Genomic DNA, 27,965 nt, shown 5'->3' on the forward strand with positions numbered 1-27,965 from the left:
CCATTGATACCATTTGGGACTGAACCTTGCTATTTGCTCTCTCATACCCACAGTACTAGATCTGATAATAAATACCATCAGGTACAACTGGGCACTCTCAGTAATCCCCCTTCCCTTCCACCGTCTTTGCCAAACTCATGCCCAGGACCTGCTTTTCTTTTCCTTTAACTTGAACATCAAGAATGTGTTGTTCCAGTACCGAGACTGAAAAGATTGTAATTTTCTTTTATGGTGTCTGGCAGGATTTGCAACAGATATTAATGGGGACATAAATAGCACATGGAAGGTATTGAACAAAACTGTTTAATGCAAGAAGGTTGTACCAAAAGAAAATCTATACCTAGTTGGGATTGATTCATACCTTGCACACAGCTAGCCCCTTTAGGAGTTCCCATATCTGACTGTCACTTCATTGGTAAATGCTGTAATCAAAGAAAATTTCAAAAATGTATTTTTTTTAAGAGTGTGTGAATCCACCCCCCCACTCCCACTAGTCTTTCTTGTGACCCTGAGGTTGTAGGTTTAAGCGAGTGAGTGAAAATGGCAGGCAGGCTGAGCTGCACCAGGAGGCGACCGTGGCAGCGGTGGGGGAGGCCGGAAGGTGACAGCCGACCTCTGGGAAAGCAGAAGGTCTTGGATGTCAAATGCCCGCGCCGGCCTGGACCCGGGAATCAAGGGTGATCATTACTACTTGGTAGGGAAAGAATACTGAAATGTCCCAAGGATGGCAGCAAGCGTTGGTATTACAGCTAAAATCGAGGAAAAAACCAGTTATTTACTCTGCTTACAACTCTGAAAGCGGAAGCCGCAATAGCTTCAGTAGCAGGAGCAGCGGCAGCAGGAGATTTCTCAAGTTCAGGATGATTCTCACTTTTCTCCAGGATTATTAGCCGAAGGTCCAGCCCTTTTAGTTATTTAATAGGAGGAGGGTTAAAAAAATTTTTTTTTAAAGTTTTTTTTCCCCCTTCACTTCTTTCTTCCCTCATGGATGGTATAGAAAAATGGGTGGGAAAAACAATAACAATAATCATGATACAAGCTTATTGGTGATTCTAACACGAAATCAATCCTCTGCCCAAGCCTTTTCAATTCCCCCCTCCCCTTTTTTTGGGCGAGGTGTCTGCTCCCCTCCGGCTCTCTGCGTTCGCTCCCCGCCCCCCGCCGCCCTCCCCTCGGCTCCCTTTCTCCGCCTCCTCCGCGATTGCCATCTGACAAGATCTCCAAATCAAAGTGATAAATCGCTCCAAACTTTTTTTGGCGGCGCTGAGATGTTGGAGGGGCGTCTAGCGCGCATGTGCGAAGGTGTCCAAACTGACAATGCTGGAGAGATAGCGAGTGTGGATTGAGAGAAAGGGAGAGAGGGAGGGAGAGAGAGAGTGAAAGAAGAAAAGACTGAGTGAGTGTGTGGGAGAGGGAGAGTGAGAAACAGGAGAGAGAGAGAGAGAGGGAGAGAGAGAGAGAGAGAGAAACAGGAGAGAGAGGGAGGGAGCGAGAGGGAGAGCAAAAGAAGGAAAAGATCCAAGAAAAAAAAGCCCCAACCACACACCAGCGGCTGCAGGACTGGGCACAGCATGAGATCCAAAGGCAGGGCAAGGAAACTGGCCACAAGTAGGTGCAATATCCCTTTTCTATTGGCTTTTCCCCCTCCTCTGCCATCTTGCATATCTGTCTCCAGCGCTCCGGGAGGGAGCGCCGGCTGCCTCTCGCGCCGGGGCCCAGGGTGGAGGGCAGGCGCAACGCAGCCCCAGCAACCTGCCGGTCCCAGCCTTGGCGCCCGGTCGCCCGCGCTCTCGCTCCCGGGTTGGGCGCCGGAGGAGCCTGGGCAGCCCTCAGCCCCGCGCGCCGACCAGCTGTGGCAACCCCGGGGTGGGGGTGGGGGTGGGGGCAGCAAAGGCTAGGGGTGGGAGGGAGGAGAGAGCGCGAGAGTGAGCGCGAAGGGGTGGGGTGGGGGGAAGAGGAGAGGAGAAAGTCTCCCCCTCCCCTCCCCTTCCCCCCAGGCGGGGGAGAGTCGCCTCTGGCCAACCAGCTAGTCCCGGGTGTGGGAGGAGGAGGGCGCGGGGGATGGGGGGGCGGGCAAGAGAAGGGAGTCTGTTCGAGCCTCGGTTTGTTTCTGGGGTTTGGGTAGGGTAGCAGGCTCAGAGGGAGCCGCAGTGGCGGCGGCGGCGGGCGGCGGTGGTGGAGTTGGGAAAAGTTGCGAGGCGGCCGCTGGAAGTTGCGCGGGCGCGCGGGCGGGCGGGCAGGCGGGTGGGCTGCGCCGAGCCGCGGCTGCGGTAGTGGGCGCTGTGCGCTCGGCCACGCTCTCCGGCGCTGCGCTGCGCTGCGCGGCGGGAGGACGGCGGCGGGGAGTGGGGGACACCCCGCTGTAATTGCGGGGTGGGGGCAGGGGGCACGGGAGAGTAGAGCTACCGGCTCCACAGAGCCACGCGCAGGTTGGGAGAGAAGAGGCCTAGCGAGTGTTCCGAGGTGGGGAGAGATGGGGCCCAGCGAGCGCTCGGAGAGCCGGGAGTGCAGGGCACACAGCCAGCGGCGGCAGCCTAGGAGCAGAAGGCAGAGAGGGCGCGCTGCGACCCGCGCACCTCGGGCTGGCTGGGCGCCGAGCAACCCCCAGGGGGCGGGCTGCCCAAGCGTTGGGCCGCGGAGAGCGCGCAGGACAGCCTCCTGCGCGTTTCGTCTGGTTGCAGCCTGTGTCCAGGGTCAATAACCCTCCCCGGCGCCCCCTGCCTGCCCGGCGCAGAGCGGCCTTGGTCTGGCGGGATGTGGGCGAATGGATTTGGGGCAGGGGCGGTGGGAATCCCATCCCCAACTCTTACAGCAAAAGTGTTGGAGGACTCGCCTGGCTTTGCCGGCGGGGCCCACACTGTCCCACATGGTGTGATGCTCTGCCAGGACTGTAGGCGACAGGGCTGCGTTTGTCCAAATGCTTCTACTTGGAGCTGAAGGGGACTCAGCGGCGCCGAGCGCCGGAGCTGCTCCGAGCGCTCCTGCTTGAGGTGTCCAGCCGCGGGGCTGGAGCTGCCTCGGGAGTGGACAGGCCGCCGTTCGCTCTCCCACACTCGCAGTCGCCGAAAACAGAACTCTAATTGTGTTGCTTACGGAACGCAGAAATGAGATGGGAGGTGGGTGGGATGCTTCTCACCGATGAAATCCCAGTCTCCCCCCGCGCATCCCTCGCACAGTAGAACCGAGTACAGTAGGTATCGTATCCACGCCTCCCTGCTCGCCGCGTCCCTGCAGCAGGACGGCAAGGCAGCAGCACCTCGGCAGGCTCCGCTTCGCCGGCAGTGGAGTTGGCGGTGTAGCCCGGCGAGATGCTGTTATCCCAGGCGCCTTTCCAGTGCTTTGTCCAGTCCTCACCCAAGCACTCGTACATTCCCGGATACATTTCCTTTCCTCTGGGTCTCAGAAACCGACCTAAATATAGGGCTCTTTGGGTCATCAGTCCATCTGTTTCTCTTTTGGGTATTGTTGATTGCACTCGCTGCTACAGTGTCAAAGGGCGCCAGTGAAACTGTTTTCCCTGTTTGGTTTTAAATGAGGCCGATGTCTTTATTTTCATCTGAAGGGAAATAAATGTACATATACTTGAGGTTCGCGGACTTCGATTTGGACTAAAGGTTGGGAGAGAGCGAGCGTGTGTGTGTTTGGGGGGAGTTGGCGGGAGTGGGGTGGGGGGTGGGGGTGGGTAGCCCTTTTCAACCTTGTCTAAGTTGTGAAATGAAAGCCTAAGGCTTCGCGCCGCTAGTCCCTACCCGGTATCTTCCGAAGTGAAAGCAGAACACAAATCCCTTCGAATTTTCTTGAGCAACTTTTTCAACTATTTTAATTGCCAAGCAAGCCGTACGCTGCCGTCTTAAAGTATTCCCGCACGCACAGTACACTCAACATCCAGAAACTGAGCCTCGTTTCCGATGTGAGGAGACTTGTCATTCAACTGGTGGGAGACCCATTTATTTTGTCCCCAGGGTCTCTAAGGATGCCGCTGCCGCTTTCTGATAGCTAGATCTCAACTCTTACAAACTTTTACTGAGCCTCAGATCGCCGCTTGCACTGCTCCAGCTGTTGCTGCCGCTGCTGCCTTTCTCAGACAGAAGCGCTGCTTTGCATTTTTTTAGTTGCAATCTGAGTAATAAAGGAAATCATAGCAAAACTACAGATTTTTGTATTTTAAAACGCGATTTCCTTACCCCAAGTAGCGCTTGGCGGAGATGGTTGGTGACCCCTGCGGTGCAATCATCCAACGAAAACTTCACTGTTCTGCACCAGTTTTTCTTTTTCTGGGTTTAGAAGGATCATTGTGACCACAATACTGTAAAAAACAAATCTATCTTTATTGTGGCAGGAGAAAACATTACAATGGAAACAAATTACATATAAATAGTTGTTTTCTCCATAGCTTGTTGTTCTTTTTGTCTTTTGTAAATTTCTTTGGTGGTCTTAAGTCCTGATTTGGTCTTGGCTACAGTACAGGAGCCCATGGACCTAGACCAGAGACCACAGACCCTGAAAATACCCACTGATTCTACACCGAGATTGAATGCATAGCCCAGGTTCCAACTTGCAGGGTTTGTTTTCTATACAATAGTTAAAACTGATAAATTCGTTGTAAATCATTTGGGAAGATTAAAAAATTAATTAAAAATAAAAAGAAAAGCAGGAAGATTGACATTTGTAGTGCTAACGCCCCTGAATTTTATTTCCATCTTTTAAGAAAAGAAAACTAAAAGCCAAGCCGACTCTGGTAGTGCGGGGAGACTTCCCAGTTTTTTTCTTGGGCAGCTAGGATAGCACCTGGGCCGTGCCAGAAATGCCAGTTGCTATGGTCCTGATGGATGGAAAGGAAGCGCAGGTTGGGTCTGCCCAGCACGTCTAGAGCCAGAAGCACCGAAGCCACCCTCACCTTACTTCCCCAAAGTGACAACTCACGGGAATTCAGTCACAGCAGAGAATGAGTTGCATCCAGTAACTCCCTTAGCCACCGGCCCCCCAGAAGTCTCGTAAAGTGGCTAAAGGCGTTGCGATTAGCAAGACCGCGGCGAGGGGGGCACTTGTTACTCCTTCACTGGCTCTCTGTTTAAAAACAGGCTCTGAAGTAGCAAAGGTAGATGCCGACCCATTCTCTCGTCTTTAAACTACTCACCTTAGCAGTCCAGTACCTAAGATAAACAAAACAAAACAAATCGCCAACAACAAACGCAGCCCCCAGATTCAGGCATTCACACTCTGTATGCCCACCTACTTGGGTTTTCCTTCATCCTTAAGAAACTCAGATTAAAACAGAGCTTTGTTTAAAAAAAAAAAAAAAACAAAACGCTTATTTGTTTATTTCAGATTGCTTTTGAGGAGGAAAATCTTTCTCCCAACGGAGGCCGAGGCCCCTTCTAGGAAGGCGGTTTATTTGCCATTACTTGACCATTACCCCGGCTTAGGGCTTCTTTATTGCATTTGGCACTTGGAGCACAGTCTTCTTGCAGTATTTTGATGTGTTTTGCCAAAAAAAGAAAAAAAAATCTGTGTTTAGTGGAAGGTTAATTACGCTTTTCATTCTTCCCTCATCTCCAGCACTGTGGAAGGCAACGATTCATTAGCTGTAGAGGCAGAAAGGCTAAAAAGCAAGGCTTCTTTTTTTTATTTGTAGGGACTGCAGAGTCTCAGGTCTTGGCTATGGAGTGCATGTGAGTGTGTGTATGAGTGTGAGTGAGTGTGACTTTTGCTGGGTAGCCCAGCTCTCAGGCTTTCTGTGGCAAGGGCCTCCTCTGAGCCCTGGGGCCGGCTTCCTGCAGGGACAGACATTCAACACGTAGGACAAGTTATCGACTAGAAATTAACATGTCATTCCACAAATTTTCCTTCTTTCTTTCCTTCCCTCTTTCTTTCTTTCTTTCTTTCTTTCTTTCTTTCTTTCTTTCTTTCTTTCTTTCTTTCTTTCTTTCTTTCTTTCTTTCTTTCTTTCTTTCTTTCTTTTTCTTTCTTCTTTCTTTCTTTTTCTTTTTCTTTCTTTCTTTATTTCCTTCTTTCTTCTTTCTTTCTTTCTTTTTCTCTTTCTCTCTCTCTCTCTCTCTCTCTCTCTCTTTCTTTTCTTTTTCCTTCCTTCCTTCCTTTCTTTTCTTTTTCTTTTTTTGAAGTTGAAGGTAAGGAATTGTAAGCAATTTCTCTTTAAACATATTATGTTTGGGAGTTTATTTTATTTTTGTGAGTTGGGGCCAGGTTATCGTAGGCTGCAGTCGTGACCTGGGGCAGGAAGGGGGGACGCCCGGCTCCGTCCTCCCCAGGTTAGGAGGACAAGAGAGCGCAGACGAGTTGCCCCTGACCAGCCCGGCTCGCCCCCCTCTCTCCCGGCATCCCCCTGCGCGTCGTCTCCGCTAGAAGCGGGCGGTGAGATGGAGAAACTTGACTTGTCATCTCCTGGTCACCAGCTCTTTCCCTGTTCCCAAGGCACTCAGAGTCTTGTTCCCAAGAGCTGAGCACACCCTCCCACGCCTCATCTCAAAGCCGCCTGGTGCTGGGGAAGTGGCCCCAGATGGACATGGGGGTGGGGCGGGGATGCACCAGTGAAGTGGGGGGCAGTGCTCACTCCGGGGCTCCCCTATATCTTGCTCCTCAGGCGGCTCAGCTCAGGGTCCCAAGCTTTGGCCAGAACTCTTCTTCCCCTCCCCAGTCTCAAAGGGGCTGCGTGCCTGGCGCGCTCCTTCTCCCCGGAGCCAGGTTTACATTTACGGTGTAAACTCACACCCACACATGCGCGTGCACACCCACACATGTCTTGGCTTCAGGAAGACAAGGAACACTCTTGTGCAGAAGGCAGGCGCACACTCACTCATTGACTCTCCCGTTTGGGATAGGCTCCTTCCCAGCCTCATAGGGCAATGGAGAGAGGGTTTGGGGGAGAGATGGGGCGGGAGGGAAAGTCACACTCTGATGATGCCAGGCACATTTTTCTGGAGTGACAGTTAACCCTTCCTCCGCTGGAAGCCGCTGTCAAGGCATTTTCTGAAATAGTCTGTGGGGTCTGCTTTTTTTTTTTTTTTTTTTTTTTTTTTTTTGGGCGGCCCAGGATACATCATTAGTTCCCTTCCTACTTCCCCACTCCATTAGCCACGGTCTTCTTTCTAAAATTAGATTTCCCCCTTCCCATTCTTCTGGCCTTCGGAGTTTACCAGGGAATTTTCAAGGAAATTGGCTGGATAGTGAGAACAAGTGTGAGGAAGAGGATAAAGAGGAGACAGACAAATCAATCAGAAAACCAGAGAAGGAGACAGGAAGAGAGAAACAGTGTACTTCTTCCAGATCCTTCCTTAGTTTGCACAGATTGGTATTATCCTCCCTACAACCTCCAGGAAATGAAAAAAGTATAATCCTTGTTAATTACCTTTGCTTACTACATGCCATACAAGAAACTTCAGAGATGTCTCTACATAGGGAAGAAACTGTTTACAAAACTCTTTCAAAAGTGTGACATATTGCTCTAGTTCAGCACTAAAAAGCTAAACACACTTAGCCTCCTTTGAAGTGCCCTGGCTGGGGCAGCTTATTTGACTGTGGTTCAGATATTGCTGTGGGTATAACTAATGGCTTCTACCTATTTAGCTCAAGTGGGAGGAGAGAAAGGCCTGAATTCCTTGTCCAATGGGTCCCTCTGGAGACTGGGTTCTGGCTTCTTGCCAGTTCTGTACAATGTCAACATTGAATATTTGAATTCCCAGACTCTATTTAACAAGTTTCTAAATAAATAAACTCATTGTGTGTCTGTGTTTAAAATTATTTCACCTCTTTCATAAAAGCTACAGCATCTTATTACATTGGCCTTGCAAGTTGATTTAAAAAAATAAACAAACAGATCTTAAGGCATTTTAATAGCCAGATCTCTACAATTTGTATGTACTGTGAAGCCATTCTCTTCCGTGTGGCTGTGTAGGGGCTACTTAGAGGGATTGTGGGCTGTTCTGTGTGACCTGATAGTGAATTATAATAAACACTTCAACTAAGTTCAGAAAGTCAGTGAAATATTAACTGCATCTAAAAGAAGACTTGACTGTAAACTTTAGTGTATTTAGATATTTGATAATTTTGTCTACTAGGTCTACAGGGACAGAGAGCCTTCGTGTCCTAAATGGCTGTCTGAATACAGACCCCCTCTCCTATCGATATCAGTAGGTCTAGAACTCTGCCCAGATGGTTTTGTTTCTAGGCATTTTTTATCTGTGTATTTTTCTTGTAAGTTGGAAGCAGTAAATATACAGATATCCTCATATTTCACTTTGATGAAAAAAACCACAAGTCCTATGGTTTTACTAATTACTCAGCATTTAAATATCCATACAGCATTTTTATACATATAGAAGCATCATTGTTCTAAGAAGTACACACTGATTTTTTTTTAAGGCAAGTTCTAGTCCTTTTGAAAGTGTGGACCCCATCTGAAGTTGTTAGGAAAGAAAGTAGAATTTACTCTAATTTATGTATATAAAGTACAACGTTATTAGTAAGAATGGGATTTGAAAGGGCACACAGCAAAACCCATAACATTTAGTGGGTAACGTGGAGAACTCAAAGCCAAGACAAAAATACCATCAACCATGCAAACCTTAAATAGATTACAATGACCTCAGCCATTTTCATTTTCAAAAATAATAGCCGTGATTAAAATGGAGGAGTATTTTGCTTGGAACCACACTCTTTAGCATTATTATAAAAGCTGTTTCATTATAGAAAAAAAGGCAACTGAATTTTTAATCAAATTCCTGACTTTTCAAAAGCGCTCATTCTTGAATTAATTTTTATTTTTATTTTAGTTATTATTCTTATTTGTTAGCAAACATGTTTTGGCTTGTATATTCAGCCAAATTCTTGACTACTGACTTTTATAACAATTCTAAAAGATACATTTATTTAGAAAAGAGATTTTGTTATCTTAGTAAACGTGTGTAGGGGTCATTAACTACAGAACAAAAAGATCCAACGTTTCCTTAACCTTGTTCAAGAACCTGCCTAAATGAATTCATTGTATATGTCAATGTTGTTCAAATGATGACATTTATGAATGAAAGTCCTTGTACATGGCAATTTTTGGGCTTTGGCAGTGGGCAGGCATACACAACAAATATCAATGTGCTAGGTCCTGTGCCCAGGCAAACTACATACCCTACACTCACAAGCGTCACAAACGTGCACAACAGTGTTTGAATCTGGGCATGATCCCTGACTGAACAGCGATCTCTTTGAGTTATTGAATGCCCCTGAGGCCCAGCATCTTTGCTTGTGAAATGAGAGTAATAATACTGCCCTCCTTGGGCTGCTGTGAGGGTTAATTGGTAAAATGTGTGCAAAGTACCTAAGGCACATGCAATCAATCAATAAATCTTAGATTCAGTTTCCTTATAATTTATCAGTTAAATTTTCTGAAGAAGAAACATCCCTTTTTTCCATCCTGGTCAATGTTTTTACCTAATTTGATTCTTAGAAGTATTTGCATGCCTTTAGTAAGTATTTTGTATGTCTTCTCAATAAATTATGCCCTCAGAATGAAGGGAAGTCACATCTAAAATTTGGGCACATTAAAACTGTCCATACCAAGCCAAACTAGTCAGTAAATTTATTTTAAAAACTTGAGCATCTTCCTATGCCCTTTACTTGGAGTGGGGGTGAGGGGGATGTGTAAATAAAATGATTGAGATTTCAACTTTTCTCCACAGATGTTGGCACTGTGTAAGCCACATATCCCAAATTTAGTTTTGCATACTCTCTAGTTGTCATTAGAAAATAATCTCTCCTGAATGCCAGATGTAGGTGATGGGGAGGAAGGCAGTAAATCACACTGCCAGGTGTGTTCCTATGCAACAATTTTGCATGTTCTTCACATGTACCCCAAAACCTAAAATACAATAAAATAAATAAATGGGGAAAAAAAAAAAAGAAAATAATCTCTCCTGAATAAAAATCTGACTTTTAATGGAATGAGTTTGTAAGTCACTTTACTACTGTGGCTGAGTTACTCCTGTCTAAATGAAGGAATTGGACTAGAGCAGCGCTTGTAAATTTGCGGGTACCATAAATAAGTGAAGCAAGGTAGGTATAAGCCTTAAGCTCTCTCCTATTTTTATTTAACTTTTCGACGCCCAGGCTTTGTATTCCAGAACAAGAGGGCGTGGTGGGAACAGTGGAAAAATGGCAGTTCAAACTTCCTCTAAAGGTGGCAGCTTCTCAGTTCCAGCTCAGTGTTACCATTTGGGCAAGGGGGTTCAGGGCTGCCAGATCTTCTACTTTTTAAGAGAAGCCACACATCTGGGTTTCTATGTAAATTTTCTCTACTTTGTGAAATGTTGATTCAATTTTAAAAAATTCTGTAGGCCCAGCCCAACGCCTCTGACTATAATATATAGTTTGCAGGGTTTGCAATGTCTGGATTCATTGATTTCCAAGGTTCCTTTAAAGTTTCATTTTATGATGATAGCCATAAGCGTTTCTGAATATTACCTGTGTTTTTAAGATCTATATCTTTCTCCCCACCCCAAAGTTAGTGTGTGTGTGTGTGTGTGTGTGTGTGTGTGTGTGTGTTTTGATAGGTGGAAGTATTTATTACAGAATCTGATATCTGGCCATTTATCTGGAAAAATAGTCTTTTACGACCATGTTGTGTCTTTCTTTCCCTCCATGTCATTTCATCATTAATTGGCTTAAGAAAATAAACTGAAACATTTCCTTCCCTTCTTGTAGCCAGTGGCCACCATTCTTTCTTATTTCTTACTAAACCCAATTCTTTGATTTGTGGGCTTCGAGTTGGGCAGTAAATCATTAGGAGACAGTGGGAGAAGGAGTCATTTGGCTACTGTGGCTATTCAGAGGAAGAGTTCACCCCTGCCCTCCTAGAAGGGTCCAGATGTAATGTCCTGTACATCTGCAACTGAGGAACCCAACTGATTTTTAAGACCTGAACCTAGGATGGAGAAATTAGTTCTTAAGGGATGAATGTCTTATCTGACAAGGGAGGCTTTCTTTGTCAGAAGGTCATATATGTTCTGGGAACATGTGAAAATAAACATAGCTTGCTCTGTTTATATTCATAAGTGTATTTCTAGCTGAAGTGATAGGTGAATAGCAGGTAAAATTAAGTCTTTAGGTTGAAAGGTGTGGTGATGGAATGTCAACACAATGGACTCTCCCAATAAAGATTTGACTAAGCAATTTACAATGTCTAACTCAATACTGTAGCCATGGGACTTGTCAGTGAACACATGTCACTATCAGCTAACATTGTTGGGAATATCATCGTATTAGGGAATACTTTTAGAGGAGGATTCTGAGTAGTGATGAACCACGCTTATAAGCATTATCAATGGGTTATCTCAATGGGAATGGTTACCTCATTCCCAATCTTGGCATTTACCTGGTGCTGAATCTCAAATTCCTTAGCTTGGCTATTGAGGGGCTCTACTTTTGTGCTGGGAGGATGTGGTGACTCTGAGTACAGAGTGGGAGTTAGATTTGCCTGGGTTTGAATCCTGGCTCTACCACTTACTAACTGGTTGAAATGAAGGCAAGCCATGTAACCATTTTGTGCCTCAGTCTCCTTACTTATGGAGTGTAGGTACTTACCTCATGTGAGGACTTGATCAATGAATGCATTTTTAATACCTTAAATAGAGCTCAACACATTCTTTTTTTGACTTTTCAGGCTTGTCTTACTCAAGACTGGTCCATTCAGCTTAAACATTGTTTATTCATTCTGTACATCTCACTCTCTTGTCAGCCTATTCTTGTGTTTCTACTTTCCGGCTTTTGGCCATAATGTTGCCATAGTTTGTAAATCTACCCATACTGCACCTTGACCGTCAAAATCTAACTCCTCTAAGATTTCATTTGAACTCCTGCTTCTTCGTGATCACTCCTGGAGATATGACTTATCTATGTTATTTTATTCCAATAGTGTGGAATTATCATCATTTTGGCATTTTATAATAAATTACTTGTCTTCATGGTGTATATCTTATTTTTCTAGATCAACTGTAAAACTCATGGAAAGCCCATTTCTGTTTTATATGGGGCCTAATACTATGCTTTGCATATGGCAGATATCAATACGATTAGGTGATGGTGGTTAGCAATGGGCTTTGGAAGATTATGTGAACCCCTTCAATTTCTTTGCCTGTAAAACCTGTGGACTTAAGTAATGTCAGCACTGGAATTCTGGGATATCTGACACTTCAATTGTGTACTAAATCCACAATTGACCTATTTGACAGTGATAAACCACCTGGAAAGTAGAGTATTATTCCTAATTTTCATCAATAATGCCCCCATTTTGCCAATGCAGGTATAGCCCATGACTTCTCACTTAAATCACAAATTGCTATTGATCTTAAACTCTGTACTAGACCTGATTCTAGAGAATGTCAGAGGACTCAAGGTAGAGATGGTAAAACGTTCTGTGGACTCATGTAATTCTTAGGGATTTGGGAATATTCAGTTTACAAGTCATCAGAAACCTAGTTTTTACCTAAATCCTAACACAAATTTAGGCAGTTTTACTGCCTATTTTATGCTCTGTTAATATGGAGCATGGTGTCAAGAATTTTGCTCTATATTTAAATGCACTTTTACGATTAAAGGTTCTTTTAATTTAAGGTTGATAGATGATGTATTGAATCTTGTATTACTGGTTAAATTAACCCAACTCACTCAACTCTGTCCCCTTAATTCAAGTGCAAAAATGACTTCTTCTCTGCCCCTTTCCCACTCCTCTAACCCCCATCTGTCATTTCACAAATCAACCATCTCTATAGAGAAAATAGAACTCTTTGTGTCTTGGGCAACTAACCTCAAGTCCTGAATGATTACAGGCTTTTAGAGCCTGTTAGGGGTTTTCTTTTACCAAGACCAGCCACATGTGATTTCTTGTTGTATGCTTAGGACTGCTTCTAAGTCAACAGGAACCCCTTTAAATGAGGGTAAGACTGAAAACCACAGCTTTTATGACTTTACCTTTGGTGGAAACTATGAAATAAGTAATAAAATGTTTCATGATAAAATGATAGTAAAAACGAATGGAGGGAATCGTCCTTCCATTGGTTTTCGCTACAGTCATAGTTCATGACCTTCTTTTGGGTCCCAGACTCCTGTGAGAATCCAATGCAAAGTATGGAGCTTCTTTCCAGAAAATGTACATGTACATAAATATTTTCATGCAATTTTAGCAGCTCATGGATTTCTAAATTTCTAAATGGTTGAATGGGGGTTTAACCATTTGTTCAGTCTTGATTCACCTTAGCATGTTTATTATAAAACATCTTAAAGTTTTTATCAATCTTTCTTCATTTTCCTATAAACTATTTTTTTCTTATTATAAAATGTATACACAATATTTTTTAAATGACAAGAATGTATCAAATACAAAATGAAAGTTATTTTCTTTTTTTTTTTTTTGTCATAAATTGCTGGAGATTACCACCATTCAACCTTTAGTGAAGGCGAGATGCCTTATTTAAGCCCTCTGTCACACCCCATAAGGGCTGCTGGAGGGCGCCTTGGCTGAGCGGCAGCACCCGCGCTGGGAAAGCGCCCGCTGTTTAGCCAGCTAGTGAAGGAGAGGTTCAAGGCGGCCGAGACATCTCCTTCCTCAGGGGAGTTAGGAGAAAACTCCGCTCCTCCAAGCTCTTGCGGTGGGCCTGACGCTGTCAGGTCGGCCCGCAGACATCCAGGGGCTTAACTGTCTCTGTGTGACGCTGTGCTTCAGCGGTCACGTTCCATGTCCACTCTCATGTTCCGCTCCTGCACCTGGTTCCTGTTTTCTTAGAAGAGATAATTAGTAAAAGTAATATAAATCTTAATGTCTTTTCTAGCAAGTATGCAAAAGTGCTGACACATTATGCTCCTTACCTCATCGCCGCTACCTGAAAGTCCTGGGCCCCTACCTATATGACAGGTGATGTGCCCGACCCGATCACCGACCACCAAGGCCACGCCCCACCTACCCTGCCCCCAGGTTTGCACCGCGCCCCACCTACCCTGCCCCCAGGTTTGCACCGCGCCCCGCCTACCCTGCCCCCAGGTTTGCACCGCGCCCCGCCTACCCTGCCCCCAGGTTTGCACCGCGCCCCGCCTACCCTGCCCCCAGGTTTGCACCACGCCCCACCTACCCTGCCTCCGGCTTTGTACTCCATAAAAGTCAGAGCGTCCAGGCACTCGGGGCCACTGCCAGACTCCGGGCTTTGGTTGGCAGCGGATCCCGGGCCCAAACTCTCTTTTCTCTATCTCAGTGTCTCACGTCTTTTATTTCTACAGTTTCTCATCTCCACACCCGCAGAGAGGGGCTCACAGGACCCTGCAGGGCTGGACCCTTCCAGGGAGATTTGTGCAAATGAATAGCTACTCAAAGGAAGCACAAGGAGGAGCAGTCTTGGGCTGGACCTTAGGTCTTGGGTACATTTTCCAGCAGGGCGGGCTGCATTTGCAGGGCTCAATGCTCCCTCTGAAGGCAAGTGCCTCTGATCCTGCTGGGTTCAGGCCCTCACGGAGGAACAGGCGTGGCTCCCGTTCCTCCCTTCTGGGGGAGGACCTCAGAAGCCATCCTTCGAGGAACAGGAGTCCAAAGGGACAGCTGGGGCAGGAGAGCCTCTCTGTCCTACAGAGCGCGCAGGAGGCATCTCCCAGGACTTGGGGCTCAGGGACAGGGTCCAGCGGAGTTACAGACAGGTACAGGGAGGAGAGCGGTGCAAAGGGCAGCCCAGGTGCAGACCTGAGGGGAGAAGGAGCAAGGAGTATTTGCAGAATTGAGCGTGGAGAGACTGAAGCTGCAGGAGCCAGAGCTCAGGAGCTGAGGCCAGAGAGGCAGAGCTGAGAGGCCTTGAGGACAGGGCCTGGGTGGGGCCCGGCAGAGGGGCTGCGCGGGGGTGGGGCTCTGCAGGGGTGGGGCTCTGCGAGAGTGGGGCTGCGCGGGGAAGGGGCTGCTAGGAGGTGGGGCTGCGCGGGGGAGGTGCTGCGCGGGGGAGGTGCTGCGCGGGGGAGGNTTGTCATAAATTGCCTGGAGATGACCACCATTCATCCTTTAGTGTAACTTTCAGCAGACTTTTCCCCCTTGTATATATTAGTACATACGTACATAAAGATTTATAACTTTTTACAGCAACTTGCTTTTTCTTTTTTTTTCTTCATAGGTTATAGGGGTACTTGTGGTATTTAGTTACATGAGTAAGTTTATATGATCTCAGATGATTTGTGAGATTTTGGTGCACCCATCATCCGAGCAGTTTACACTGCACCATATTTGTAGTCTTATCCCTCACCCCCCTCCCACCCTTTCCCCAAAACTCCCCAAAGTTTATTGTATCATTCTTATGCCTTTGCATTTTCATAGCTTAGCTCCTGTATATCAGTGAGAACATCAATGTTTGGTTTTCCATTCCTGAGTTACTTCACTTAGAATAATAGTCTCCAATCTCATCCAGGTCGCTGCAAATGCCGTAACCAAAAAAGAAAACCATAGACTGATATCCCTGATGAACACAGATGCTAAAATCCTTGACAACATAGTAGCTAACTGAATTCAACAACATGTCAGAAAGATAATCTGCCATGATCAAGTGGGTTTCATACCAGGGATGCAGGGATGGTTTAACATAGGCAAGTCAACAAATGCGATACACTACATAAACAGAATTAAAAACAAAAATCACATTAGCATCTCAACAGGTGCGGAAAAGGCATTTGACAAAATCCAGCATCCCTTTATGTTTAAAACTCTCGGCAAAATTGGCATTCAAGGGACATATCTCATTGTAATAAAAGCCATCTGTGACAAACCCATGACCAACATAATATTGAATGGGGAAAAGTTGAAAGCATTTCCTCTGAGAACTGGAACAAGACAATGATGTCCACTCTCCCCACTTGTCTTCAACATAGTACTAGAAGTCCTAGCCAGAGCAATCAGACAAGAGAAAGAAATAAAGGGCTTTTTCTTTTTTTAAACTTAATAATATATCTTGGATCTTTTGTCTGTATGTATCAATCTAAACCATTCTTTTTAAAGGCAGAAGATCCTCTATTGTTTGGATCTTACACATTTCATTGAACCAATTCCCTATGGATGACATTTGGATAGTTTCCAGTTTTCAGAACAGAACAGACAGAGAAGTTCCCTAAGCCAGGATCCGAAGGAAAATGAAAGTGAAGTCTACAATTAAAGGAAGCTCACAGTTCAGGGTGAAGTGTGCTGACCTCTGAGACACCAGCACAGCAGGGCTTTGGGGAGGTCAGAGAGGGTTGCCTTACCCTGTCAGGGCAGATCAGATTTCTAAGCATCTTTACCCCCTGGAAGATCAAGGGTCTAAGACCAGAGCTAAGGTATATCTTTATAAGATCCACTGTGATATATCTGTGATATTTCAAGCTTACTGGATTATTTTGGCTCTCATATTATGACCCATTTTCCATTTCTTCCTGTTGCTTGGAACAGGCTGTAGCTGAAATCAATCCATGTAGCCCCAGCTAGATAAGGCTAAGCAAGTTGTTAGAGTTTCAGGCCTCAAGGTTTTTATTTTGTTGTTGTTGTTAAGTGATTTCCTTGTTTGTGTGGGACATTATTATCATACTGTCTTATGCTATACATGTACCTAAAGCCAACTGATGAGACTAGACCTACCAGACTTTTTTGATGTTCTTTAAAAATGTACCCACAATAATTTCTAGCTTATGAATTGGAAAGACCATTTTTATAGGAAAATGTTTTTCACTTGGTAATCAGAATATGGGAAAAGTTTTATAATGGAAACTATCTCTTACTTTTAACTATAGGATAAAAAATATGACAGTATAATGTTACACACTAAAGCCCATTAGATGCAAAATTCCAGTTTTTGATTATAAGTTATAAACCAGGATAGAGAGACTTCTGAAAAGTGGTTTTCTTTGGCAATGATGTTGTTGATTAAATATAAAAAATTCAAAAAGAATTAGTTCAGCCTATTCCTTTACACAGAAGGTTATAAAAATGGAATAGCTGGGTTTTGGTTCTACTGGGGAGAACTATTTTACTTATAAAAACTCAATGGATTATATCAGACTGCAAATATATTAACATTTTAGATTGGATTTGAAAAGGTACCATTCAAGGAATTAAAATTATTCATCTAAATCTTTTAGGGATTAATTTACTTTGGAATTTTAATTCCCATTTATTTTAATTTTAATTTGGCGCAATATTTGTTCCAAATGCATACATTTTGTGTGGATGTTTATAGATTGTTCCATGAGGGCATTACACTAGTTAACATTTTTCAACATATCTTTTAAATTAGATCAATCAAGTTGAATTAATAGTTATTGAATACCTAGTATATGTAAGGCATGATGAATTAAATCCTATAAATATTCAATTTCCTGAAAATATTGAACACCAACACTTGACAGACATACATATATCCCTGACAATGATTTATTAACAGAGAAAAAAATATCCATGACTACAAACTGGTTTTGTGAGCTTGGAATACTGAATCCTAAGTCTACCTCTTTTCCAGATTTTTTTTTTTTTTTTTTGAGACAGAATTTTGCTCTTGCCGCCCAGGCTGGAGTGCAGTGGCGCAATCTCAGCTCACTGCAATCTCTGTCTCCCTGGTTCAAGTGATTCTCTTGCCTCAGCCTCTGGAGTAGCTGAGACAGGGTTTCACCATGGTGTCCAAGCTGCCCTCAAACCTATGTGCTCAAATGTTCTGCAAGCCTCGGCCTCCCAAAGTGCTGAGATTACAGGCATGATCCACTATGTCAGCTTGGTGTTTTCCTGAAAAGTCTGCCTATCACATTTGTCTGTTGTTAGGGAAATGCTGATTGTAATAACTGAGTAAGATGTAGGATGTATTTACACAGCCTATAAATACTTTATAGAAATACAAGCCTTGGGTCTGCAGGTGGGCGAATTATTCCTTTCATGCTCACAGCTTTAGTGTATTTTATCCTTCGTGCAGTTAGAGCAAATTTTCCCATCACAGTTTAAGAACAAGTTCTCTTTAAAGAATCTCAAAGAATTCCTCCAGCTTCTTGCCACTTAGAGCTCTGTCTGAGAGCAAAGATTTGATCAAAATGCCCAAAGTGAAGTCTCCGTGGTTTCCAAAGGTGCATCTTTCTGCTAGGTTCAATTTTATCCAGTAGAAAACAGTGCTACTCCCAAACTAACATGAACTCACAGAAGTGGCTTGTCTCTCAGGCTGGCATGTGATTTTCTTGTTCATGAAACAGAAATAAGAATAAAAAGCACTGTCTTCTCTTCCAACTGTCTTTGCCAACCATCTTGCTGAGCTGTGTGTATGCATCCAAGCCAATGTTCCAGCCACTAGGCTTGGCACAGAAATCAGGGCATTGAACATCATTACTTTTGGGCACAGTCTGAAATTCTAAGCAAAATTCCCTATTTGCCTAAATGCATAAAATGTGAGTAATTTATGTATCCCGTTAGTAATGTTGCAGTATTAAAATACCAGCATAGACATGGTTTGACCCATGAAACAGCATTGTATCATCTTTTTTTTTTTGACCTAAAAATACTGGGGTGATGGATCATTAGAGGATGGTAAATGTCAAGGTAAAAAGCATTATATGTCTAGGGTTTTCAAAGTGCCTCATGGTCTCTATGTCAAATCTCTCTTCTTGCCCTCAAGTGATGGTATTATTAGTCACCAAGGTTTAACCTTCAAGAAGAGAAAATACTCTGATACCTAATACAGTACAATGAGCTGCATCTTAAACTTCCAAGTGAATCCTTGGCTGGGACTTGTAGAATGTAACCATTTGTTTGTTTCTACTGCTTCTGGAGTAATTTACCTAACCATCTCATCAGATCTCATTATGAAGCTTTATAATTACTAATAGTTTTCCTAAGAGGAAAATGCTTTCTGTGGTGTTTTGAGCCCTACCCACCATGAAGATAGGGACTTGTTTATTTTTTCTTAGGTGTGATCATCTCAAAAGTTCAGCACACTTTGGGTATCGTGAACACATTTTCTGGTGGCTAATGCTGACTGGGAAGTCAGGATGTAGGGGTTTGAGTCTCAAGCTTGCTACTCATCAGTATGGTATCCTTCTGCAGGGCATTAAGCCTCTGAGCCTCAGTGTCCTCAAGTATAAGACTGGAACAATAATTACCTCTGCTTTGAGTTCTTTCAGACCAGTAATAATAACATAAGATGGTATATGGGTAAGTTTTTATCAGCTGCAAAAAGCTGTGTAAGGTTTTTTTTTTTTGGCATTGAGATACCTGGCAGCTGCTGTGTAAATTTAATACACACTTAGAATTTCTTATTATAAACTCTAGAAATTACAGAATATTAAAAATGCTAAGATAGTATTAAGAATGTAGACTCTGAGCCACATTATTTAGGTTGGCATCTTGGCTCTATCACTACCTAGCTGTGTGGCATGGGCTGGCTATTTACCTCTCTGTGCCTCAATGTCATCATCTATCAAATGGAGATAATTAATAATAGCAACAATAAGTAATAACGCCAGTCAAGGTTGTTGAGTGTTCATGCATTATTGCAGTTAATCCTCACATCTCTATGAGGTGGAGGATATTATTGTCTTAGCTTAGAGATGAGCGCCCTGGAGACATGTTTGTTCTTTGCTCCAAGCCTCTTACATTTAAGTGCAGAGCCAGATCCAAACCTTGATCTGTTTTACAGTAAAGTCCAAGAACTTAATCTGAATGAGTACTCCACTGCCTTATTTTTTTCAAATACAGAAATAAAAGTAGAACATTACATTGTCTGGGCATTCTCAAACTCATAAAACGTAGTAAGACTTGGTTAAAAGACACTTTAACTCAAAGAAATGATTTCAAACAACTGTTAGTAAAGACAAATTTTGCTGTAATTTAAAATGAGAAATCTTCTTTTTATGACAGGGGCTGGTCATCACTTCGTCTCTCATTTTCTTCCTCAAGTTATCTGCATTGTGATTTTCTATCACATGATTTTAGTTTTATTTAGGTAACTCCAAACATCTCTGCTGAATGAATGACTTAGAGATACTTCATTACTTCATTGCTTGATATCAAAAGCTAATTATACCTTATCATTTACCAGTACATAGATGGTGCTAGATTCAGATTTTCATTTCCTAAACAATGTATTGTGACAGTAAACTTGCCCAAGCTCACCAGAATATTTTTAAGGCAAGGAAAGCTATCTACAACTTTCTAATTTTTTTTTTTTTTTTTTTTTTGGTGAAAGAGTCTCATTCTGTCGCCAGGCCACTTATCCTCAATTTTGTTTTAATATTCAAATAACTTGGGCCTGCAACAAAGCATTTGAGTAGTTACTTAATTGAATAACCTGTAGAATTTAGATAAGGGAAGCCTAATGAGCTCTCAGATCTAGTTCTTTTTTTCTTTTTCTGTTTAAGAAAAGGGCAGTGGACAAGTTAAGAGAAGAGACAGTGACTTTCAAATATGGCTGCATTGAATCAGTTGGAATGCTTAAAAATACTATCCATCCCAATCCAATTAAATCAGAGTCTCTGGGGATGGGACTCAGACAGTGGAGAGCAATGTGAGTCCTGGACATGAGAAACAGGGAGGAAGGAGGTCATTTTGATTAAACAATAGGGAGATAGTAGGGCTGTATTCACATGCTACCTTTGGGGGCTACTTCCAGAATTATATATTTTTTCATGTATGGTTTGCTTTCAGTTTTTACAGGCATAGCATTGTCTTTAAATCTGGTTAATGATCTTGCTTTCTGCCTATGATTTCTGGCCTTTGTAGCAGCAATAGATGAGACATTCTCAGTTGTGAAAGGCCATTGATGGGGTAGCTTTGTCACAGGCAGTGGATGATTTGTGGAGAATCCAGAAGCTCTGATATCTTTTTGACCATTTTGATCTCGTGGCCATTTCTAAGGAGACAATAATGTTTCTTTAGATTAAACAACAAGGAAAACAATCCAAACAGAGACAGAATCAGTAGCTGCTTTACTATTGCTAGCCACTTTTGTCTTTTGATTTTCCAGAATTCCAGACATAAATGTTTCTGCCAACCTTCCCATGCAAAGAGAGAGCAATGGGAATTCTAGAGAAGGTATGTAGGGAAACCAGAAAAAAAAAATATATCTGTTTTACTCAGAAATGTTAAAAAGTGGGATATTAGGTTTTAGGGTGGGATCGGACTATATTTTAGGAAGTTTAGATGTTGAACGCCAGTAGCCCTTGTGCTTGGTTGGTTTTAATCAATGCTGTTAGTCACATACTTCCATATACATGAACGTTCATTAAACAATCTCATTTGTTGTTGTTGGACAGCATAGGTATGTTCAGTTGCACCTGAGTGTACATTTGGTCTGTGTGCCTAATGGTTCCAGAGGTTTAGCTGAGCTTGGTGGGATGGACACAGAAACAGCCTCTGTTGAGAAACACAACCATTTATGTGTACCTATGGTAAAGAAGAATGGCCTTACTCAAAGAGAGGCCTAAGCCAGTAAAGAGGCATGAGTGTGTATTTATAAAATGTGTGCAGGTGTGTATCTTTAGACACGTGAAGGCCCCCCTCCTTCGGTTTAAACAGTTTGTTTAAAAGCTATTAATGATATTGCACAAAACCTCTGACAGATTTCATTTGGATTCTGGAGCTTATTTCAAGGCTGTTTAATCTAATTGCCCCTTTGTTTTGTTTCCCCGAAATGATCACTTGAGTTTTATAATTTTTAGAATTTCCTTTGAACCAAGTGTAAAGGAATATGATGGCTCAATTGTTGAAAAGAGAAATTAAAGCCAGGTTTTTATGAGAGTTTGGAGTTTTAAAAATTATAATGCCAGTGTAAGATGAATATAAAATACAAAATGGCAGGGACCGAGTGAGGTGGCTCACACCTGTAATCCCAGCACTTTGGGAGGCCGAGTCAGGCGGATTCCCTGAGGTCAGGAGTTCAAGACCAGCCTGGCCAGCATGGAAAAACCTTGTCTCTACTAAAAATACAAAAAAATACTAAAAATACAAAAATTAGCCAGGTGTGGTGGCATGCATTTGTAATCCCAGCTACTTGGGAGGCTGATAGAGGAGAATCACTTGAACCCAGGGGAGGGGGGAGTGGAGGGTGGAGTGAGCCGAGATTGTGCCACTGCACTCCAGCCTGGGTGACGGAGTGAGATCCTGTCTCAATAAATAAATAAATAAATAAATAAATAAAATAAGACAGCAGGAACTGAACTGAGAGTACAGTTCTATAGCCTCAGGAGTGGCGCTTCAGAATCATAACTATTTGAGATAATCTATGTATTTTAATCATGCACCATAAATTATGGTGCAATAGGAGTTTTACCATACAATATGGTAAACTAAAGAAAATGAAATAATTCTATTCTACAGTTGAGGCTTGAAAGAAGGAAAATGATGGTAAGTCTTTCTAGGCAACACATATAGGAGGGGTGAAACTGGTAAGAAAATGCTGGCTTACCTATTTCTTAGCTGCTGGACTGCATATTTTGTTGCTATCAGAGGCAGTTTTGTGACTTGTTTTATGAAAGTTGAGCATTTCTAGTTGAGAGACATCTTTTTCACTATACAGAAATTATTCAGTTCATTTTCACTGTAGTAAATAAAATAGTATCTTCTATGGAGTGTTTAAATCCCATAAAATAGGAAGTTGTATTCTAAAAGTTAGACCCAATATTCAGAACCCAGTGGAGATGAAGGCCCTAGGTCAGGCCAGAGTTATCATGGTGCCCTCAGTTAATGTTTTTGAAGCTTCCACTTGGTGAATGATTTTGGATGAAGGTTTCTTTTAGTAATTTCATAAGTGACATAATTTTCTCTTATGAAGCTTCTGTTTTGAGAATAAGCAGAAGGAAATGGTAGTAATAACAAGATTGATTTGTGCTCATTCACACTTTTCTGCCATTTGGATTCTGCGAGTGGTGGGGTAGGATACAGGACAGCAGAAGAAAGAATGTGCAAGGAAAACAGGTGTGCAGCAGAAAGAGGATATGCCAGGTAGAGCACACTTGGGGTACTCATAAGAGCGTTTCTTTAGAAAACACAGTACTAATAACGCAATATTTAAAGGCTCATATTTGGGGATTCACATATTTCCATTAATAGTTCTGGGAAAAGAAAATTTAGCAAAACCTGATTGATGACCAATGTAATTTAATTAGACTGAAGCCTCATAAATATGCAATGTTATTTGAATGAGGAGTTGAATTATTAGACTTCCTGAGAAAAAATGACAATTTGGTTTGCTTCGGAGCTTACCACAAACCTTTCTGCCCTTGTATAAGTGTATAAAATGATTTGGTAATTTAAACACTAGAAGAAAGACTAAATTCGATTGACCAGTTGCAGTAACCGTTCGTAGATATTTTTTCTCTCCTTTGTATCCCTGAACTCTCTTTTCTCGTTTTGTGATTGCAGATATTGCTTTCTTGAGCCATGCATTCTGTAATAGCTTTGAAAGATGCTATTAGGTTTTCAGTCTCCCAATAATTTCACACTGCCTTAAATCCTTTGCATGGTGGCTTTACTAGCACATCCAGAACAAACTATTAAGACTTTATAACAACATTAAAATCATTCAGTTGACCAATGAGACTTACCGATTTTTTTTTTTTTTTTGATAGGTTGGCAGGATGAGGTAGGGGAGGGGAGTGTGAGAGTACTTTTTATTTTTTCTTTTCCTTTAACCTTTGTTTTGAATAAAACTGGCCAGGGTAAATACCTGAAACTGTGTGAATTGATAGGCTCTATCTCCGAGATCATTTGGCAACTCAGAGTGTACGAGAGCCCTCTGCATAACCATGGTGACTCTTTGAGCAGTCAGACTTTTGCTCTTTTATCTTCTCTGAACTGCTCTTTACTTTTGGCCAAGATTCTTTCCTTTTCACTTTTTTTTTGTTCTCAGTTGGCCTAAGAACCTACCCTACAATGGATGGATTTGCAGTTTTCTTAATGGTTTATCAGTTATCTATTTTACAATTCCATTTCTAAACATTTTCCTTCTCTCTTGTCTTCCCTTCACACTTGAAATGGATAAAGCAGAAGTTTTATTTTTCATGCCTGCCTTCCCCAGTCACCGTCTGCACCATCTCTGTATTCTCTCTCTTTTTAATTCCCTGCAAGTGTTGGACAGCCCTGTATTCTCTTTATGCCATTTCGTTAGATTCTTTGCTGAAATGAAATATTTGATTAATAAATGGGAAGGTCCTTACTAGTGATTGATAACTAATCTTAGAAACACTGTCATTTTCAATTCATTAAATGCCTTATTTGCCATTTATATTTACTGAAAATTGATACTCTGTGTATTAGTTCTTTCTCAATGACATATCACTGGTAAATGTATAATTAAAAGAGAGCTTAATTCCAATTTGTCTTCATTTCTCCTTGAAATAATCTTACAGCTGTCATATGGACCTTCTTCTCCATTCCAATGCATTCCTTTTTGCCAATGCCCACAGTTGTTCTCTGTTATTTATGAATTTCTTTCCTCATGGCAGTATCGTGTTGTCAGAAGACCCAAATTCAAATTCTATCTGTGACACTGGTTGTGACTTTAGAAAAATAGTGAATAGCCCCCTTACCTCAGTTTTCTCTTCTGTAAAGTGGGAGTGAGAATATTTATTTCACAGAATTAGCATGAGGTTCAAATGAGATAATACATTGGAAATGCTTTGTTAACTAAAAACTGGCATTCATATTGGTATTGAATTAGTCAACATGGTCCTCTAGCTCCTTTGAATAGAATACTCGTGATAATGCTTCATACTTGCAGGTTATAGATATATTACAAAGAACAATTTGCAAGGAAAATAAAAAACTGGCCACAGATACGTAGTGAAACCCTCAATGAACAGTGCCAAATCTCTCCATTGCACAGGAGCCAGAGCCATCAGAGGGTGCAGCCTTATCGGTAAGGAGTTGGCTCAGTGGGGTTAAAGTCACAGAAACACTGACCCACCCAGGTCTGAGCCTATGCAAATAGAGAACAGTCAATATACTGACTGATTAATTTTCCTTCAGCCAATCATGTCCTGAGATAACTCTAAGTGCTTTCCTATGTCTCACTGCTGTGACTCCCGTCTATTCCCTTATATGTTAGCACCTGGCCTCCAGCTTCCTTAATCTTGCTCTGGTCTGGGTTTTTCACCAAATGAAGCTTTCTTTGATCACTAAACAGATTTTCTTCCATTTTCTGCCACCATCCTGTTTTCCTGAACTCCGATCTTAGGGTGGCACTTAGCATGACAGGTGGCAATGTGGAAAGACTTCTGCTCTTCGAGTGTTGCCTCTTCCTGCCTATGGAGACCTAGAGTGTCACTGGTGGGGCTTCAGGTGGGTGGCCAAAGGCTTCATGCCCTCTGTGGGAGAATGCATTGACCCTTATCCCCCAGAGCGTCTAATTTCTTCACATAGGCATGCACTGATTGGACAAGGGAGGGTGATATAATTGGGGTCACCTCCTCATAATTTAGTTGAGGCTAGAGCCTGTCTTTCTTTCTGGCAAACCTTGATTTATGGGAGACATAGGATTTGGGGGCAGAGCACATATTTAAAGCTGTGTCTACTACTTAGTAGCTCTGAGACCTTGGACATTATCACCTTTACAACCCAGAGATGAGACACCGACTTCATAAGGGTGTGGTAATGTTTCCATGACATCATATTTGTACTGAGCTTAGCAATTTGAAATCCTCAGTAAATTCATTTTCTTTAGTTCTATGATTTCTGTAAAGCTGCTACTGTTACCACCACCCCTTACAGAAGAGAAGCCTTAATAGTGAAATAAAATATTAGAATAGCACAGATGGACATACTCCTACAGGTAGATTTCGCCTCAAATTCCATTAAAGTGTCAATATTTTTTCTAGTGCTTCTCTCTACTGACCAGCACCTTAGTAGTAGTCATTAAAATTTTAGAACAGTGAAAGACAATGTTTTGGAGAAAACTTTTCAATAATTATTTATTGACAGCCCAATTTTCTTTCAATCTTGGATGGACTTATTTTTAGATTCTGATCTGTGGGCCAACAAATGGTAAGGTCGGGTCTGATTATTATTTAGGGTCTTAATTATTCTTTTAGTAGGTAATTTAGGATTTATCAACTTTAGACATCTACTGTTCAAATAAATTATTTGAATACATTTTTGAATTAAAAATTTGAATAACATATCTTAATATTGCTCAAATCAAATATTCACTACCTCTCCTGGAGAGAATTTTCTCTGTGACTCTAGGTTTGCTCTGACCAATACATGCAACAGAAATTTGTAAGATTCACCATGTGGTTCACTGTGTTGTGTCCTTTTCCTGTTCCAGAAAGAGACTTATTTAAGCAGCCTAAGGCCCAGAGAAAAGATGAAGATGAGGCATAGTTGACCAAGAATGGGACACATAGCATAACATTAGCAATAAATAAACTTGTCATAAGCCACTGAGATTTTGGAGTTAGTTACTACTGAAGAGTAACTTAACCTATTCTGACTGATATAGTCCATGTTATAGGTATAAATACTGATGAATTTTGATTAATGTTTTATTGATGTGCCAATTATATATGCTATTTGAATACTTAGGCTTTTGTGAACTGTGAATTATGTTTAAATTGCAATTGATTTTAATTTATTCCTTTTTCCTATATTGATTACAAGAGTTTCATGTATAATGAAGTATATACTTGGAAGATATTAGTTATTAATAAAGAAAAACAAATTTAAGCTGGCTTAAAAATTAAGGGGACTTATTAGCTTATGAAACTGAAAAATCTAATAGATTATGCTTTAGGTACAGTTGGATCAAGACTCTGGTTCCATGTTTTTCAGTGTTGCTCTTGGCCCTTCTTTCTCTGTGTGTTGGCTTCAGACCATCGCAAAATGCTTTACTACATACTTTGTTATTCATATTCGGTAGGAAATACAAAACTTTTTTTCTCCAAAACTTTGAAAAAAATCATAATCTTTCCTCTAATTGGGCTGAGTTGGGCAATATGTCTGCTTCTGAAGACACTTCTGTGACTAGAGGAACACTATGCACTGATCGGCTCAGACCTGGGGTACATGCCCATCCCTGAACCAAGTCCGAATCCAACCCTAGAGTTTGAAATGATGCCATATGAATATGAGAGAGGTAGGTGTTATAGCAGATAAATCCTAACTTTTCTCTGGGTTAATACATTTATTAAGTAATACATTTATTAAGTAAAATTTGAGTTATCTCATTGACTGATATGGGTGTTGCTAATCCTACTGATTAATTCACCTCCAGGAGGTTTATTCAGTATCTTAGCACTCTTCCATCTTCAACATGGTGCTCCAAAAGTTGCTGCAAACCAAAAAAGAGATCTTAGGGAAGATACATTACTTCCCAACTACCTTGGCTCAGAAATGTCACACATCACATCTGCTCAAATTCCATTGGTGAGAACTAATCATGTGACCCCTCCTAGGTCAAGAAAAGCGTGAAGTGTGAGAATATGCCTTGACTGGGCGTCTGCTTTCCAGCATGCACTCCATCCTGTGGAAGGCAGCATGTTGAATCTTTGCTGGTCAGCCAGCTGACTCTGCCATGGATGTTAATCCCACCCACGCAGCATAAAGGGAGATAAATGGAGTTAATATTGGGGAGGCAGCTAACCATGTCATCCACACCAGAAAGCCAGGTCTTAATGTCAGGCAGGCACTGATTTGTGCTGAAGCAGATGTGTGAGCCCTCCATTGCTATTAGACTGACCGATAAGATCAAAAGTCCACGTATGGCCGGGCGCGGTGGCTCACGCCTGTAATCCCAGCACTTTGGGAGGCCGAGGCGGGTGGATCACGAGGTCAAGAGATAGAGACCATCCTGGTCAACATAGTGAAACCCCGTCTACCATCCTGGTCAACATAGTGAAACCCCGTCTCTACTAAAAATACAAAAAATCAGCTGGGCATGGTGGCGCATGCCTGTAATCCCAGCTACTCAGGAGGCTGAGGCAGGAGAATTGCCTGAACCCAGGAG

General features: G+C 42.4%; 1 protein-coding gene across 5 annotated transcripts in view; it reads left to right on the top strand.

Moving 5' to 3' along the window:
• Positions 1-1,204: 1,204 nt before the first annotated feature.
• MECOM (MDS1 and EVI1 complex locus) overlaps positions 1,205-27,965 on the top strand; it is a 575,095-nt gene continuing 548,334 nt past the window's right edge. For 3 of the 5 annotated variants that reach the window (XM_017501990.2, XM_017501992.2, XM_017502002.2), the window contains exon 1: positions 1,263-1,608. In XM_017501990.2, the coding sequence (XP_017357479.1) occupies positions 1,572-1,608 (37 nt within the window). In that variant the 5' untranslated portion in view covers positions 1,263-1,571. Of the gene's footprint in view, positions 1,609-27,965 lie in introns of all 5 variants that reach the window. The other 2 variants (XM_017501989.2, XM_017501991.2) reach the window with 1 other exon arrangement.

The sequence above is a fragment of the Cebus imitator genome, unplaced genomic scaffold, assembly GCF_001604975.1.
Source record: "Cebus imitator isolate Cc_AM_T3 unplaced genomic scaffold, Cebus_imitator-1.0 Scaffold287, whole genome shotgun sequence".
NCBI classification, from domain to species: Eukaryota; Metazoa; Chordata; class Mammalia; order Primates; family Cebidae; genus Cebus; species Cebus imitator.